At 40.9% G+C, this 17,061-nt stretch overlaps 2 protein-coding genes across 4 annotated transcripts; both read left to right on the forward strand.

Annotated features, from left to right (window-relative positions):
• Nucleotides 1-448: 448 nt before the first annotated feature.
• Nucleotides 449-7,530, forward strand: dhx40 (DEAH (Asp-Glu-Ala-His) box polypeptide 40). 2 transcript variants are annotated; one of them, XM_085429180.1, is made up of 17 exons: nt 449-821; nt 990-1,135; nt 1,220-1,399; nt 1,881-2,117; nt 2,251-2,317; nt 2,418-2,549; nt 2,649-2,748; nt 2,838-2,924; nt 3,005-3,187; nt 3,297-3,377; nt 5,432-5,589; nt 5,801-5,915; nt 6,038-6,146; nt 6,234-6,328; nt 6,434-6,503; nt 6,595-6,823; nt 7,321-7,530. In XM_085429180.1, exons 1-17 carry the CDS (start codon nt 650-652, stop codon nt 7,440-7,442), a joined length of 2,283 nt encoding a protein of 760 aa, XP_085285306.1. In that variant the 5' UTR covers nt 449-649; the 3' UTR covers nt 7,443-7,530. The 2 variants fall into 2 exon arrangements, with proteins under 2 accessions (XP_085285306.1, XP_085285307.1); XM_085429181.1 differs by having other exon boundaries at nt 1,280-1,399.
• A 237-nt stretch (nt 7,531-7,767) lies between these two features.
• On the forward strand, nt 7,768-15,398 carry akt2 (AKT serine/threonine kinase 2). Of its 2 annotated transcripts, none has more exons than XM_085429184.1 (14): nt 7,768-8,195; nt 9,865-9,944; nt 10,184-10,315; nt 10,414-10,525; nt 11,398-11,551; nt 12,372-12,503; nt 12,601-12,666; nt 12,771-12,839; nt 13,092-13,214; nt 13,504-13,632; nt 13,923-14,137; nt 14,795-14,882; nt 14,957-15,059; nt 15,184-15,398. In XM_085429184.1, exons 2-14 carry the CDS (start codon nt 9,899-9,901, stop codon nt 15,261-15,263), a joined length of 1,449 nt encoding a protein of 482 aa, XP_085285310.1. In that variant the 5' UTR covers nt 7,768-8,195; nt 9,865-9,898; the 3' UTR covers nt 15,264-15,398. The 2 variants fall into 2 exon arrangements, with proteins under 2 accessions (XP_085285310.1, XP_085285308.1); XM_085429182.1 differs by having other exon boundaries at nt 7,769-8,195; nt 9,770-9,944.
• The last annotated feature ends 1,663 nt before the right edge of the window (nt 15,399-17,061 follow it).

Below are 17,061 nucleotides of genomic sequence, written 5' to 3' on the forward strand. Positions count from 1 at the left end.
TAAAGTGATACATAGTGCATACTAACTGTATAAATTTTACTCCCCAAAGGAAGTAAAATGCACTGCACATATGGGATTGGTTTTATTGAAGTTCATCAAATCATCATTGTCTTAGATAGAAATGAGTTACGTCGTGATCATATCCAGAAATGGATCCTTAGAGCACTGCGGTAAAAATGTATATTGCTTACATTTAATAAGAGGTTGTTATAATAATGTGGTATGTAAGAGATCCCGTTACTGCTTTTATAAAGAGCAATGTAAAGAGAAAATATTTTAATACATGGTGGGGTTAAGGTTTTATATAGATTTATGGTTGGATTGGCAACTTTCCCTCTCAGCAAGTTTTGATTTCAATAAAAGTAAAAATAGAAAAAAAAATCCATATACTTTTATTGTGAAGGTGCCTAGGTCATGTGTCCAAAAAAGGACCAATAAAAATGGAGAATGAGTTTAGTTTGCGGAAGCCGAGGAAGTAGCGTGTCGCCTTCGAAACGAGAGGACCAAATTTTTAAATAAGCCGATCCTCTGTAAAGTTTTATAAAGACTCTGGCCGCAAAGATTAATTTAAGTGTGCTCGGCACTGTTAAGGTCAGTGTTTCACGTGTTTAAATCCTCGCACGGCTCAACACATTCAGTTTTGTCGGTTATGTCAAAATCAGCGAAATGGAGCCCAAAAGAAGACGGGTCAAAACGTCTGCCCATCTATCAGCACAAAAGCAAACTAATTCAAGCTGTCAGAGACTGCAGCTTCCTGGTGGTCACCGGTGAGACTGGCAGCGGGAAAACCACACAACTCCCACAGTACCTGCGTGAAGCAGGTAAGCTGACTTTTATTGTCAAACACACAGACATACTCTAATTCTGCACGTAAAGTCACCATATACATGCAGTGTACCTGAACTGAACCGTCTGAATAGTGCGAAGTTAGTGTGGCGACCATTAAATGAAAACGATGGCCAACTTTTGTCTGTTTGTTTTTTTTTCAGGTTTTTGTAAAGATGGCAAAATTGGCATCACTCAGCCGCGCAGGGTCGCTGCCATCACTGTGGCCCAGAGGGTAGCCCAGGAGATGCAGTGCACTCTGGGAAAGGAAGTTGGCTATCAGGTCCGCTTTGATGACTGCACGTCACAGGTAAAAAAAAATCTAATAATTATAATACTACTACTACCTATAATAATAATAATAATAATAATAATAATAATTTATCCCCTGCAGAAAATACGTGTTTTCAGTATTTTTTTTTTTTTGACACACACTTGTTTGTGCCTGAGCCAGGACACGGTGGTGAAGTACATGACAGACGGCTGTTTGCTGAGGGAGGTGCTGGCAGACCCTGCACTCTCTCAGTACAGTGTTATAATCTTGGATGAAGTCCATGAACGCAGCCTTAACACAGTGAGTCACCCTCCTCACCCAGAGTAATTAACATCATGTTGTTAGGACACTGACACATAACAAAGCTTATCAACTACCTTAAACCAAAACCTCCAGCCCTCAAACACAAACAAACAAATGAACAAAAAACTGAATTACAGCCTTTAAAAAAACAAATTCTGTGACGTCATATCTGTGGTGGGCCAAGGTTTACATGCACCCATCATGGGTAGCTCCTGCTACAATCGTACTCAAATGTTTTGGTAGTTAGAGGAGCATGCACTGTGTAGTCTTTAAAACAACATAGAAACATTAGATTAGTTAGAACTCATCTTTCAAGATAGCAAATATACAAAATGATTTAAAAACAACATAGGAGATTGAAACACTGAATGGGGTAAACAACTGCACTAAAGTTATCCATTCAAACACTGCCACCTTTTGGTGAAAGTTTTTTTTTCTCCCCCTTTTAAGTTTGTTTCTCTGTGTGTTTTATTACAAGGACATTCTCTTGGGTTTAATAAAGAAAGTCTTCACTGACCCAGCCAAGGCCACCAAGGGCCGATCCTTCCCTCTGAAGGTGGTGGTGATGTCGGCCACTTTGGAAACGGACAAACTATCAGCTTTTCTTAGTAACTGCCCCGTCTTCGCTATTCCTGGGAGGACGTTTCCTGTAACCTGCACGTTTGGGTCGGCTGTTGGACCTAAAGATCTGGAAAGCACTGGTTATGTAAAAGAGGTACTCAGGGTCATCTGGAAATCAGGCACTGCTTTAGCCAATAATAATTGTTAGTGATTAGGTAAGCTTAGATATGTTGTAGATTGATGTGTTTGGCTTGCGTTTATCAGATTTTACACCTTCTGCTCCACAGGTTGTGAAAGTGGCTCTGGACATTCACACTAGTGAAATGGCTGGGGATATTCTGGTGTTTTTGACAGGCAAATAATGATTAGTCTTCATCAAATATCAAGACTGCAACATACTCATTAAAAATAATATTGATAGTCAGCCACATTATTTCCTTTTTTTTTTTGACAGGTCAGTCTGAGATTGAACACGCCTGTGACATGCTGTTCGAGAAAGCCGAGTGCATAGACTATCGCTATGATGTAACAGACCAATCAGTGGATGGCCTTCTCATTTTGCCCCTTTATGGATCCATGCCTACTGGTAAACACACACAGTTGTGTCAGATTGAAGCCAGTGTCAGCTTTGTGTGGTGTTACTGTGATGTCATCTTCTTTTCTTTCTTTTTTTTTTCTGTCTTAGATCAACAACGGCAGATCTTTCAGCCACCACCTCCAAGAATAAGAAAGTGTGTCGTGGCCACAAACATTGCTGCAACCTCTCTCACCATCAATGGCATAAAGTGAGTAAAGACTGTCGGTCCAGTGGTTTAACAGTCTCTCTCACACCTTTTGGCAAACACATCGTCATGCTATTCTTGTCCACATTTAGGTACATTGTGGACAGTGGCTTCGTGAAGCAGCTCAACCACAATTCGAGGGTGGGCATGGATATCTTGGAGGTTGTGCCTATTTCAAAGTGAGTTTCTGAAAAAATTAAGTTATTTTAGACCTGCGTACAGCTTTAACAGAGACTTGATGTATCTTTTTTGTAATCAGGAGTGAGGCGCAGCAGAGAGCGGGTCGAGCTGGAAGAACTTCAGCTGGGAAATGTTTCAGAATCTATACCAAGGAATTCTGGGAGAAGTGTATGCCTGAATACACAATTCCAGAGATCCAGAGGACGAGTCTGACCGCTGTGATACTCACGCTGAAGTGCCTGGGAATTCATGATGTCATCAGGTATATTTTTACCTCATTCTGTCTCAGTTTCTTATTCAGTGTAGTTTAACTAACTTTGCCTTCCTGTTGTCACCGATTTATTCATTAACAAGGTTGATTTGTTTTTAAGGTTTCCTTATCTGGACTGTCCAGAGGAAAGATTCATACTAGAAGCACTAAAGCAGCTCTACCAGTTTGATGCCATCGACAGGTGAGTACAGTGGATTTAAAAGTCTACACACCTCTATAAAAGTTAAATTTTTTGCAATGTAAAATAATGACAGCAAGATAAATCACTTCCAAACTTTAATGTTAACTATAAGATGTGCCACCCAATTAAAAAACAAACATGAATGCGTAAGTGTGTACACTCTTTTATAATAAGTGATATGACTATGGTCAAAACACACCAATCACCAATCTGCCATCAGTTAAAGTTCAGCTGTTCTTGTAGGATTTTTCTTACATTTACTTTAGTTGCATCTTACAAGCTGGTCCACAAAGAGCCTACAAAGCATCATCGTTGGAAGGACAAAACTTTAGGTCATTAAATACACCACAAGACACAGCAAAGATTATCATCAACAAGTGGAGAAAATATTGTGCAAATGTTACTTCTGTAAATATCCACTCAATGAGCACTCAAAGTGCTTTCTACCACAGGTTTTATTCATCCAGTCACACGCACTCATACAGTGATTTTATGTATTACTTAAGTGCTTTATAACACTCACATACACTTTACGGATGCACTGAGGGCAACTGAGGGTTAGGCATCTTGCCCAAGGATACTTCGACATCAGGACTGGAGGAGTCGGAGCAATCCACCAACCATCTGATTGGTAGATAACCCACTCTACTGCCTGAGCCATAGTGACATTACTGTGAAAAGGACTACAGGAGCATTAAAGGAGCTGCCTGAACTTCTGGCAAGAACTGGTTGTGCACTACATGTGACAGCAGTCCCTGTGGTTAAGGATGGCAAGATGGAAGCCTTTTCTTATAGAGAAAAACATCTGATCCCAGCTAAATTTTGCATACATTGAACAAACATGAAGTCTTCCAAAAGTGTGTTGGAAAATATGTTATAGTGTGATGTGGCCAAGGCTGAACATTTTGGTCATAATTCCAAAAGGTTTGTTTGGCAGAAAAAACAGTATTGCACATCACCAAACGAGCACCATACCCATGGTGAACCATGGTGGTGGCAAGAACATGCTTTAGAGGCTGTTTTTCTTAAGCTGAGACTGGAATTTTAGTCAAGTGGGAGGAAATTACAAACAGTTCCAAATATCAGTCATTTTTGTCATAAAGTCTTCAGGTGTCTGCTAGAAAGATGAAGAGGAATTTCCCCTTTCACCACAACAATCCAAAGTATACACCCAAATCATCAAAGTAATGGCTTCACCAGTAGAAGATTGAAGTTTTAGAATGGCCCAGCACGAGCCCAGACCTAAATTCAATGGAAAATCTTTGAAGTGACCCGAAGAGGGCTGTGCACAGGATACGCTCTTGCAATCGGACAGCTTTGGAGCGCTTTTGCAAGGAAGAGTGGGCAAGTTACCAAGTTAACAATTGCTGTGCTGACTCCTACCCAAAAAGGACTCAATTTTGTATTAAAATCAAAAATGTCAACAAAGTGTTAGTGTTCATATTTATGCAACTAGATTATTGTACTTTAAAATTGATTTTATCTAAGTTTATATTGTTTACCAGTTGAATTATATGTGTTCTAGATCAGCGGTCCCCAACCTTTTTTGCGCCACGGACCGGTTTATGCCCGACAATATTTTTCACGGACCGGCCTTTAAGGTGTCGCGGATAAATACAACAAAATAAAACTAGTACCGGTACCAAAAAAAAGATTTATTCATAACACACGTGAAAAGACCCAGGAAAACAGAGTTAACGATAAAAATGATAACAAAATAACGCTGAAAACCGATAAAACCCCTGAAAACCATACATTTCACACCTGAGCCTCAACTCTCGCGGTACCAAACGACTCACGGACCAGTACCAGTCCGACGTCCGGGGTTTGGAGACCACTATTCTAGATCACAATAACCGTGGAAACGATTCTGAAATCATTTATCTTGGTCTTGTGATTTTTTTACATCACAAAACCATGGCATTTTATCAAGGATGTGTAGACTTTTTAAATCCAGTGTATTGTTGTTTTTTCAGGGGCATGAAATTTACACAATGTCTTGTGTAAATTTCATGAGCTCTTATCCTCTTATCTCTTTGATGTTTGGGCTGTAGAAGAGGAAATGTGACAAAGCTTGGGGAGCTGATGGTGGAGTTCCCCCTACACCCAGGCCTCACCAGGGCCCTGCTCAAGGCTGCCTCCCTCGGCTGCCAAGACCTGTTGCTTGCTGTGGCGGCCATGCTGTCGGTGGAGAACATCTTCATCAGGCCAGGTCCGCAGTAAATTTTAATGTTGATAATTTAAAGGAAATGTCTTCTAACAGGGACAATAAGCTATACATACAATACAGTCCATTTATTTACTGATATGCTGGTTTATTTGTGTATGTATTTCACATTCTACCAAATGGGGAAGGCAGGTGACATGGTATGAAATAAAGCTTTCGGCTCACAAAGTGTTGGCTGATCTCTTGTTCCCCTCAGGCCACCCTGATAAGCAGAAAGAGGCAGATAAGAAGCACCGAGCGCTGGCTGCAAAGACTGGCAGTATGAACGACTTTGCCACACTTCTCAGTGTCTTTCAGTCCTGCAAATCCAGGTGAAGAAAATAATCGATTAGTACTACAAGATGCATTTCTATTTTCCACTTCTTCCTCTAGAACTTCACATTGCATGACTTTATCTGTGAGCCGCTGTGTGAGCCTCTTATTTGCTCTATAGTGATCGACCTTCAGCGTGGTGTAAAGAGAACTGGATCCACTGGAGGGCGCTGAAGTCAGCCTTTAGTGTGGAGACTCAGCTACGAGACATCCTCCACCGACTCCAGCAGGTAAAGCTTTTTGACATCACTGCGACGCTCTGCTAATTTGTTCATATTGCTTCTCATTGTTTGTGGATCTGCCTGCTTGCTTTCTAGAAAAAAGATTTCCCTGTAGAAACATTTGATGGCAACAAGAGTGAACTCTTTAGGCGATGCCTCTGCACAGGATACTTCACTAACGTTGCAAGAAGGTATCTGAAATGATGCTATACGGCCTCATTTGGGGATTCATTATATATAAAAGATTATAAATTCACGGTGGTTGTTGATGTATTGCTTTATCCCATCCCACATAGGTCTATTGGAAAGGTGTTTTGTACAATGGATGGCCATGGATCAATGGTTCACATTCATCCATCCTCATCTGTAAATGATTTTTAAAAATGTTTTTGCTTTAAATAATTCTCTGTATTCAAACTGCAACATAAACTTACTGAGTTTTTCTTGTGGCTTCAAGCTATTTGACCAGGAGGGAGAGCTGAACTGGGTCATCTTCCATGATGTGCTGGCGACATCACGGGTGTACATCCGGACTGTTTGTCCTATTCGATATGAGTGGGTGAAAGATTTATTACCCAAACTCCATGAAGTGGACGCCTATGAACTGAGCAGTGTGGCGAGAGAAGAAGTTACAGCCGAGGAAATGACAAAATGGGAGTCCAGGGAAGCCGCCAAAAGACAATCAGGTTGTTAAAAGTAGAATCTGAGGCAGAGCCTTCAGCTTTCAGGCCCCTCTTCTGTGAAACCAACTCCCAGTTTGGATTTGACTTCTCTCACCTCTTTTCACCATGTGTTATACACCACTCTAAATGTAATCATTCTGGTTCTGCAAGAGATTTATTCCTCTTAAAAGGGAGTTTTTTCTTTCCACTATGACCAAGTGCTTGCTTATAAGGGGTCGTGGGATTTTCTCTGTATTTGTGTAGGGTCCTTACCTTACACTATAAAGCACTTTGAGGCAACTGTTGGTGTGATTTGGTACTATATTAAATGGAAGAGGATAAAACTGACTTGTCAGAATATGTATTTATGATGTATGTATTTATTTATTGTTATATAATATTGTGGTTCTTGGTCTGTACTCACATTACTGAGAGATACCATCAAAAATAGCTCAAAGAGGGTGAATTTAAAACGGTTAACCTGTGCGGTGCTTTTCTGTTTGTTTTTTTAAATCTTCCAGAGGTTTCTGATGAGGATGCAATGAAGAAGCTGGAGAAGCGAAACGACGAAACCACAGTGAGCGAAGCTCGTGCTCGCTACCTGCAGCGAAAGCAGCAAAGGCAGCAGAGTAAACCTCTCTGATGTTTTTAAGGAAGTGATTCATACGCTATAATACAAAGGGGCAGTTTTAGAAGACATTTAAATAATAAAATATGTAGTGGTAATAAAATCGCCTCTGTCTTCTTTAATCCCTCCACTTTACATGCTACACTGCAGCTGTGACTCTGTTTGCTTTTAAAACTCCTAGCTGACTGACTTGAGATCCATTAACATTAATTTGGCTTGTTTCACACGACTGCCTCCCTGTCACTCAGTCCAGCTCTTTCAGGCTAAGGTTACAGCAAAGCACTTGATGTACTTTCACACTGACCGTTCAGGTGCAGTGGACCCCTCTCTGGTCTCGTACGTCACTTCCTTTTAGTGTGAGTCTGCGGGGCCGCTGTACTGTCTGGCTGGGACGGAGGGCTTCAGTGCTAACCTTATTAAACTCCAAAGAGGCGTTTTCTTTTCTCCTGGATTGTTCTTTTTAATTACTTGTCATCGCATTTACCTGCCCGGCACTTCGCACCTTAGTGGAATCTGTTCCCTGGTCTGTTCACACACGTTTCAACAGAGAACTGCAGCAGCGACTTGAGCAAGCACGCCGCCGCTACCGCTGTTGTTGTCAGAGAAGAAAACAAGCTCGGCGAGCAGTCCGCTAAGCTGTGTGATCATTGACAGAGTTCAATACACACACGCTTCCAGTGATATCTGAGGGTAGCTCTGCGATAGCGTAGCTCCGAGCCTTTTCAAAGAAGCGACGGCTGGGACTTCTTCGTTGTCACTGAAGCCGAGGTAAGAACAACCAGAGTAACGAGAAATACCGCAAACGGCTAACTAACATGCTAACTAGCTGCTAGCTTGAAGGATATTTTGGCTAGCTGCCTTGTTTGGTCGTAATGCGGTCACGGTCAGTGTCCTCGCTGCTACCTGACGCGCCACTTGGCCTAGCTGCACATCGGCTATAATGTTAGCTGGGAGTGTTGTAACTACTCTACTCATAAGCTAGAGAAGCTTTGAGCCCGCTTTGGACTTGGAGGAGTAGCATTTGTTGACTTTGTTTCAGTTAGCTAGCTACACCACTGGAGGATGTGGACGTGTTAACTTTACGGTAATGTTTACGTTTGGCAGATTGTGGTCGCGCTGAGTACGGTGCTTAGTTTTAAATTTGAATTAAATTATATTTTCCGACAGAGTAGCAGCATATATGTCGGCTTGCCTCCGTTTCTTTAAGAGTTGCTGCATTTTAGGGCAAAAAACAACCTTAACGCTTGGCTGGTAGTGTTGGGAGGAGAGGTCACGTCTGTAAAAACAAAGGGGTGTAAGTTTACAAGGAAATGTCCTCCTTGTTTATTATCTCAGAGAGCAATTACCTATTATTCTGGCCAAGCTGTGATAACTAAGGATAGTCATAAAAAAAAGAAAGTCTGAAGTCGAGGGGAGCCTTATCTGTTTCATCTTTGTAAACAAGGCAGTTCAAACAGTCTTTGTGACTGTACGCACTGTAATATTCAACCCCTTCATTTTCACCGAAACGCTGCGAAATTCCGGTAAACCTATTATCTAACATAAGCTGTTGATTCAGGACTGACCCTGGATCACCAAGGCCTCTCCACAAACATTTAACAAGAGCCGTTGTTGCTTTTTGACATTACACAGCGTTTCAGCCATTTCACTGTTAGATGAGCGGCATTGATTTCCTGATCACTTTCACTTGGCTATTGCTCGAATACGAGGATCTACTACGTTTGGCTATAACGTGACAGTAAAAAAAACAAACAAACAAAAAAAAAAAAAAACACCGGGGGGTGGTAAAGATTTGTCAGAGAGATTTGCATGAGATAATGATGACGGCACCTGGAGTGGTCATGATAATGATGTGCAAATTGCAGCAGTTTTCTTTTGTTGTGGAGTTGCTTTTCAAAGTGGCAGAAGGTGGAGAGTTTACTCAGGCACATTGCTGCAATGACAGCAGTCAGATAGGCATCAAGAGCAACACTTTTTTTTCTTTGTGCATGTGTGTCAGTTTCAGTTTGTCTTCACCGTTTTGCTTCCTTTAGGCATCGTGTCTTCTCGTATTCATTTTCGTTCCCCTGCACCTTAGTGAACATTAAAAACAATTACTTGAGGCTATGTGTTCCTATTCAAAGTGAGGAACCGAATTGTCCATTCAGGGAACGTTTTTAGTAGTTATCGACAACTAACATTACACTTTTCCGATAATCCTGTGCAGCTCTGCGTGTTTCTTATTTAAATGAATGTAGATAATCTATTTAACTTGGCTTTTTAACTGGCTTTGTTGTATTTTACCTTTCATACTCTTCTTGGTTATTCTCAATTTAACTGGCGTGCTTGGTTCTTTCCTCCAGGTATTTCTTTCTTTTTTTGTTGTTGTTATCTGAGCCACAGTGAGGCACTTGACCAATAAGAACAGCTTGCACAATTTCCACCAACCTGTCTGCAGCCCCCTCCCTACCCAGACAGTCTTCTGCCCCAGCATGAATGAAGTCAGTGTTGTGAGAGAGGGATGGCTCCACAAGAGAGGTAAGGGGACCTTTGTGTTCAATATCCATCACCTGAGTCTGCATTAAATGACATAATTTTATATTTTAAGTATTAGCTACTTCTCGTGAGCTTGTCAGGGGTTCCTTTATTGACAGAGAACAGCTGTGACAGCCTTATTGGATTCCCAGTGTAATGATGTTCGAGTACATGTATAGGAAAGTCAGACATCACTGGCCTCTCTTTAAAAAAAATTAATAAATAAATAATCTGTTTTTCAGGTGAATATATTAAAACATGGCGTCCTCGTTACTTCATCTTAAAGAGCAATGGCTCCTTCATTGGCTACAAAGAGAAGCCTGAGGTGTCCAGTGACCACAACCTCCCACCACTCAACAACTTCTCTGTCGCAGGTCAACTTTCCCTTCTGGCTGACAAACTTGAGTCAGTGCAATATCTAAACTCTGTTTTATTGTTGGTGCCTTCAGCTGAAGTGTCTGTGCTTTTGCAGAGTGCCAGCTGATGAAGACGGAGCGCCCCAAGCCCAACACGTTTGTCATTCGGTGTCTGCAGTGGACCTCCGTTATTGAGCGGACTTTCCATGTAGACAGCAATGAGGAGAGGTAAGACTTCCCACTCTCTGTGGGAAAAGTGTCGATCACAGTGGCTTTAGGCTGGTGCATCTTAAAATTCTGTTTACTTGTGAAAATGGCTTTTGTCTGTAATTTGTCTCTCCATACTACATAAATATCCTAAAAATGAACTTAAATATTGTTCAGAGATGACATAAACTCTGCTTGAGCTCAATAAACCTTGTTTTCTTTATCATCATTTGCAGAGCGCTGTTTCACTAGACCCAGACTCCAGTTATTTATTATTTATATCCAGTTATTATTTAATTGCTCTGAAGTGGATTTTGCCCTTTCTTTTGTTTCAGATACATAACAAGTTTAAATAAGTGAACTGATCATACATGTGCGGTCTTGGAGATTACAGATTTAAAACAACAGCAGAGTTTTATATAGCGTTGCCATGGTATCCAAATGTTAGCAATATGTTTTTTAATTTATATGATACAAAATCCTTTGTGTAACCAAGTTGATTTTAGTATGTAGTTTTGATCACATCTTAAAACAGCTTTAAAAGAATAAAAACGGAAAGACACAGAATGGACCAGAATTAATCCAGAGTCGATAAATGGGTCATTGTTAACCACACTCACTGAAAGCCATTTAGTTTCCAAGTATGAGCAGCCATCATAATCTAAAGAGAATTCAGGGCCAGATTAGGCCTGATTATTCACCTCTAACCCAAGCATTCGTCATTGGGCTTTGTTTACATCGTCTCTGCCAAGTAGCAAATCCCAGCAGCCCCTAGATGACTAGTACACGGATTATCCTCTACCTTCTAAACTTAGCATGCTAGACTACAGATTTTCCCACTGAGATTTATTTAAATTTTGACTACTTTGATGCATGTGTGTTGCTCCAATCAGGGAGGAATGGATGCGATCGATCCAGGCGGTAGCAAACAGCCTGAAGAGTCAGCAGCAGGATGAGGAGCCCATGGAGATCAAATTTGGCTCCCCGAGTGACAGCAGTGGCATGGAGGACATGGAGATTGCTGTGTCCAAATCCCACACAAAAGTGGTCAGTATTTGCACAAGCAGTGCCTGGCAGCTGAGTGTATGCTGTGTTTGTCCAGCTAAGCTCATCTTTATTGAGCAAGTTGTTCAAACTTTAAGCCTCTTTCTCAAAGCTTTTTTTTCCCCCTTGGTTTTGATGAAGCAATCTTTAAAGGAGTTCAGGGTAACATTTCATTATATATTTTATCAATTGCTAAGTCACTTCAATTGATTTTGAAGATTGTTGAAAATAACAACCAGTGAGGTTGTTATTGAGTATTAAAAACATATAACATGTATAGCTGTTAATGTGTACTGATCAAATACAAGTTTGTTGTTCTGTAAAGAAGTCTTAATTTATGGGGTAAAAGTGTTCCTATCACATCTTATCCCAGTTGAAGTGTTCTGCTTTACTTTGTGTTTGTGCGATATAATTCAAATTGTGATCTGCCTCCTTGTCACCTCCCTTACATTCTGTACACCAGAGGCCTGCACAAGTCTTTGAAGTAATTCTTTGAAATGAATATCAGTCCATCTTGTTGCTTTTGTTTCTCATGCAATATGAAAAATTAGCAATATTTTGAACTACATCATGGCATAACATGTTGCCTGTCATTAACACGAGAAATCAACATGCTAGGATACATCAGCAGTGTCCAGTAGCTGTTACTTTACATTTTAGATAGAGGTAGTTCCGATGTATTTATACATAACAACACATCCTTCAGACCAATCAGAGTTCGAAGATGAAACATTGGTGGCATCTTTGAGAGTTGAGTTTCGTTCAAGAGCACTCGTAGACCCATTAATTTGTCTCGGCTGATCTTTGACCTCTGTTTTCTCAGACTATGAGTGACTTTGACTACCTGAAGCTTCTGGGCAAAGGGACATTTGGTAAAGTGATCCTGGTGAAGGAGAAGGCCACAGGGATGTACTATGCCATGAAAATCCTGCGCAAAGAAGTTATCATTGCTAAAGTGAGTCCTGTCACATCAATATGTGTAGTAGCAGAATTCTGAGCAGTTAGTTAGGTGTTGTTTACACTCCAAGTACTGAATGTGTGTTTATATTTAGGATGAGGTGGCACACACAGTTACAGAAAGCAGAGTTCTCCAAAACACACGGCATCCTTTTCTAACGGTGGGTAACGGTGCATCTATTGTTGTTTCAGTTTCTGCTTTCCTACAATGACTGGACTTTCATCAGTATAAAACAGTCAGTAATTCATCTTCCCTCTTTTACAGACACTAAAATATGCATTTCAAACACACGACCGGCTATGCTTTGTGATGGAGTATGCAAATGGAGGAGAAGTAAGTCTTCCTCTTCCTCTTTCTCTTACTGTTGTGTCATTTCTTTGCGTGACCTTTTGGAAAATGGCTAGTTGCAGAAGGGCAAAAACATAGAGGACACTGCAGTATTGGGTCACATTAATGAATAAAAAAGAATAGGTTTGATTTGAGAAATGTATTCCAATGTGCTTTTTTCTTTTCAGGAAATCCAATGTCTTGAGAGGATTTACGAATATTTTTTTGAGCTCTTTCCTGTTTTTAATTCTCTTGCAGCTCTTCTTTCACTTATCCCGGGACAGAGTATTCACAGAAGACAGGGCTCGATTCTACGGTGCAGAAATAGTGTCAGCACTGGAGTATCTTCATTCACGCAATGTAGTTTACAGGGACCTGAAGGTAGGAGGATTTCTGGCTTTGACTGTATAACAGTAATGTATACATATATTAAGGAGGGATGGGAGGGATATATAGGGATTAGCTAGTAAGGGAGTAATGACTTGATAGCATCATTACTCCATGCAGCATCTCTGATGCAACACATCAAAGCATCCAAGTTTTGCAGTCACACTGCAACAGGACAACAAATAAGCACTTTTAATATGTACAATAAGTATGCGATTTTAAATTATTTTCCCAGCATGGCTGTGGGCTGATTTGACTCTAATTTGAATTTCTCCCCGCACAGCTGGAGAACCTCATGTTAGACAAGGACGGCCACATAAAGATAACAGACTTCGGCTTGTGTAAAGAAGGGATCACAGACGGCGCCACCATGAAAACCTTCTGTGGAACCCCGGAGTACTTGGCACCAGAGGTAATTCAGTGGTTGCTTTTATTGTCATGAGGGTGGTTTGTGGACAGTATGATGTAAAAAGGCACCAGTGACACAGAGCTGGATGAGACAAGTGGGATAGATGATAAACAATATTACCTTGATAAAAGGACCAGTCACAGTATTCAAAGTGGCCATTTTATCAGAGGATGTCTGTTGCCACCTTGTTCCCAATTTTCTTTTGTGATGGAAAAAATGTTTACTGATATTCCTGCACCGCTATTTTCATTGTTTGGTTTCTTTCTCAACACTTTTCATTTCTACCCTGTCAGGTGCTGGAGGACAACGATTATGGTCGAGCAGTGGACTGGTGGGGATTGGGTGTAGTGATGTATGAGATGATGTGTGGCCGATTGCCTTTTTACAACCAGGACCATGAGCGCCTCTTTGAGCTTATCCTAATGGAGGAGATCCGCTTCCCCAAGAACCTGGCTCCTGAGGCCAAGGCCCTGCTGGCAGGCCTGCTTAAAAAAGATCCCAAACAGAGGCAAGTTGTCCCATCACAATAAGCACTACTTTATGAATATTATGAAGAATAATTAGAGAGAGAATTAAATGGCTAAGTTGAACCTTAAAGATTTTTACAGCCACTTAACCAAAAATAAACCGCCTAAAATATGTTTTTGATTAAAGCTTAAAATCCTTGAATACATGAATATTTATTCATTGTTTTGAACTTTATCTGCAGCATAATGGATACATGGCAGCAGTTCAGCTGCACTTGTTGCACTCTGTTAGTTTTCTGAATCTTCCACTGTGCTCAGGGGCACCATGTATTCAGCTATAAAAGGAGTAACCATGTTATTTAAGCCCATGTTCTTTCTTGATTTGTTTTGGCTCAGGATAATGGCCATAAACAGGAATGTAATTAGTTGTTGTTTTGACCAAGCACTGCGTTTCTGGTAATAGTTGGAGAACTACTAATATTAGCACATTAAGGACTGCCTGCAGGCTTACTAACACATTGCATATGGTAAGGAAATGAAAAATAAATTTGTCTACAAATTGGTAAATATAAGTCAGTGGAGACCAACACAACAAGTGCTTGTTGTGCCCATCTAATGACTGTGTTTTGTACATTTATTTGTAGCTGGTGAGTGTGTGGGTGGTGGTGACGATGATGGTGTTTTTGTTGTGTTTACAGGCTCGGAGGTGGTCCAGACGATGCCAAAGAAGTGATGAGCCACAAGTTCTTCACCTCCATTAACTGGCAGGATGTCATTGACAAAAAGGTGAGATGAAAACAAACGATGGGGGAAACTGGATGACTGGCATGCGAACTGACTGATTTCCTTCCTCTCCTCAGCTTATTCCACCCTTCAAGCCACACGTAACATCCGAGACGGACACGCGCTACTTTGACGACGAGTTCACAGCACAATCTATTACAATAACTCCTCCAGACAAGTGTAAGTGCACTTAAGTGGCTGCTTTTCTTTGTGCTTGGATTTATTTTTCTAAGCAGCTCTAAGTTGTTGTTGTTTTTTTAACGTCTAGTTTCATCTTTGTATCATCTTCTTCTCTCCCCTCCAGATGACAGTTTAGACGTAGAGGATTCAGATCAGCGTACTCACTTCCCTCAGTTCTCCTACTCTGCCAGCATACGGGAATGATCCCTCAGACTTTTGAATGAGCAGGCAGGCTGACACACGATCACAATCCCACATACACACTTGCACTGCTGAGGAAATTTGAACGACACCAACAATTTAAAACAAAAAAAAACAACAAAAAAAATAAAGGAAAAAGAAAGTGGCACAAGACACATTTTCATTCTGTTTTTAACGCACACATACTGGCAAATCAGACAAGACACAGATCATAGTAGTAGGGAATGAACACACACAGACCCTGAATGACTGACCTCAGCAGGTTGGTGTGGATAGACTGGCAGCTTTGTCTCTGTAAGTCCTCTCAGGGCTTGCGTTAGGCTTCCCTGCGGGACCTCTGCTGCAACACATCAGAGCCTTGACACTTTGAAAACCAGGTTATGCCAGCAAGTAACACCTCTTTACCAGCTGTTCCATGCTTCACACACACAAATAAACACACACCAAAATCTACCAACTCATGCACAGACTGCATAAATGTACTTGATAGAGTTTTACAAAACCAGTATAATCAAGATTGGGAAAATCACAGCAATTTGATGATGGGGGAGACAAAGTTTGATTTCATCACTTGTTACGGTTTTAAATGTAAAGCCATATTTCTGCATTTTTTTTTTTTACATTTTTTTTAACAAGTGCTCTTTCTGGAACTTGCTGTTACAAATCAAGAGTGGGATTTTTCCCTACAGTTGGGTTAAAGGGGGGCAATAAGGAAGAGGAGAAGGGTAAGGAGGGGTTGCCATTACTGTTTGCACTGCTTGTGTGTGTGTGTGTGTGTGCGTGTGTGTATGCAAATGGTCGAGCAGATGTGTATGTGCATATAGGGTGCAAGAGAATGTATGAACAACCATTTTGAGTCTCAGCCATCCATTCGTGTCTGTTTTTATGCACGATGTTTTGGGGTTTTTTTTTAACTCTGAACTTTTGCTGGAATATGGACAAGAGAGGACGCCACCGAGCACACTAAACACGCTGGGTGTTTTGTTTTTGTTTGTTTTTTCTTAAGGGAACAGGCATGTCATTTATGATTGGCTGGCTTATTGCTAAGTTGAATCAGTCTGGATTATAAACTGGGATCGTGTGTATGGCTCACATTTGCTTTAAAATACTGCATTAAATTTATCTTGATGCAGCAGACAAGCTCCTAGCATCCAAAGTGTGCGACTAACTTGTAGCCAGTTGAAAGTCTAAGCAAGTTTTCCTTCAGGCTAGCCGAACTTCCATGTTGAAGCAGTAGGAATAGAAAGAAATCCCCCCCCCCCCCCCCCCCCCAACCTGTCTACAGAGACCAATCTAGAGGAGAACAGACATCTACTGCTCTCACTGGAGAATTTGGCACCAGTCGTTTATTTTCAATCTGTATTACCAATTTTTTTGTGTGTGTGCTGTTTTGTTTTTTTTAATTTAGCCCGTGGGTGTCTCCCCTGTATTTAGAGAATGAGCGTTCAATCATTGGTAAGAGGCCAAAATTTGACTGAGTTGTTAAACACTTCACATGATTCCACCTTTGATGTTTAGTCTTTGTGTTTTTAGGGTTTGTTTTTTGTTTTTGTTTTTTTTTCTTAAATTCTGTGTTGAAGCACTTAAATCTGTGTAGCTGTACATCTGGAGCAACAGTCTGCAGGTTTACAATCAGACTAAAAGCTGCGTGAGCTGTTTGACCGACCTTCAGCCTGCGAAAGAGGAGGAACTGATGGAAACGCGAGCGCTGATGTTGAAATAATAAAAGCCCTGAACATGATATTGAAAGAGTACTCAAATTGATGAACGTGTATTCCATAATGCTGGAAGAGGATGCTGG

This window comes from Rhamphochromis longiceps, linkage group LG14 (assembly GCF_057381845.1).
Source record: "Rhamphochromis longiceps isolate RC_006_pf linkage group LG14, R_longiceps_female_GT1.1, whole genome shotgun sequence".
NCBI lineage: Eukaryota > Metazoa > Chordata > Actinopteri > Cichliformes > Cichlidae > Rhamphochromis > Rhamphochromis longiceps.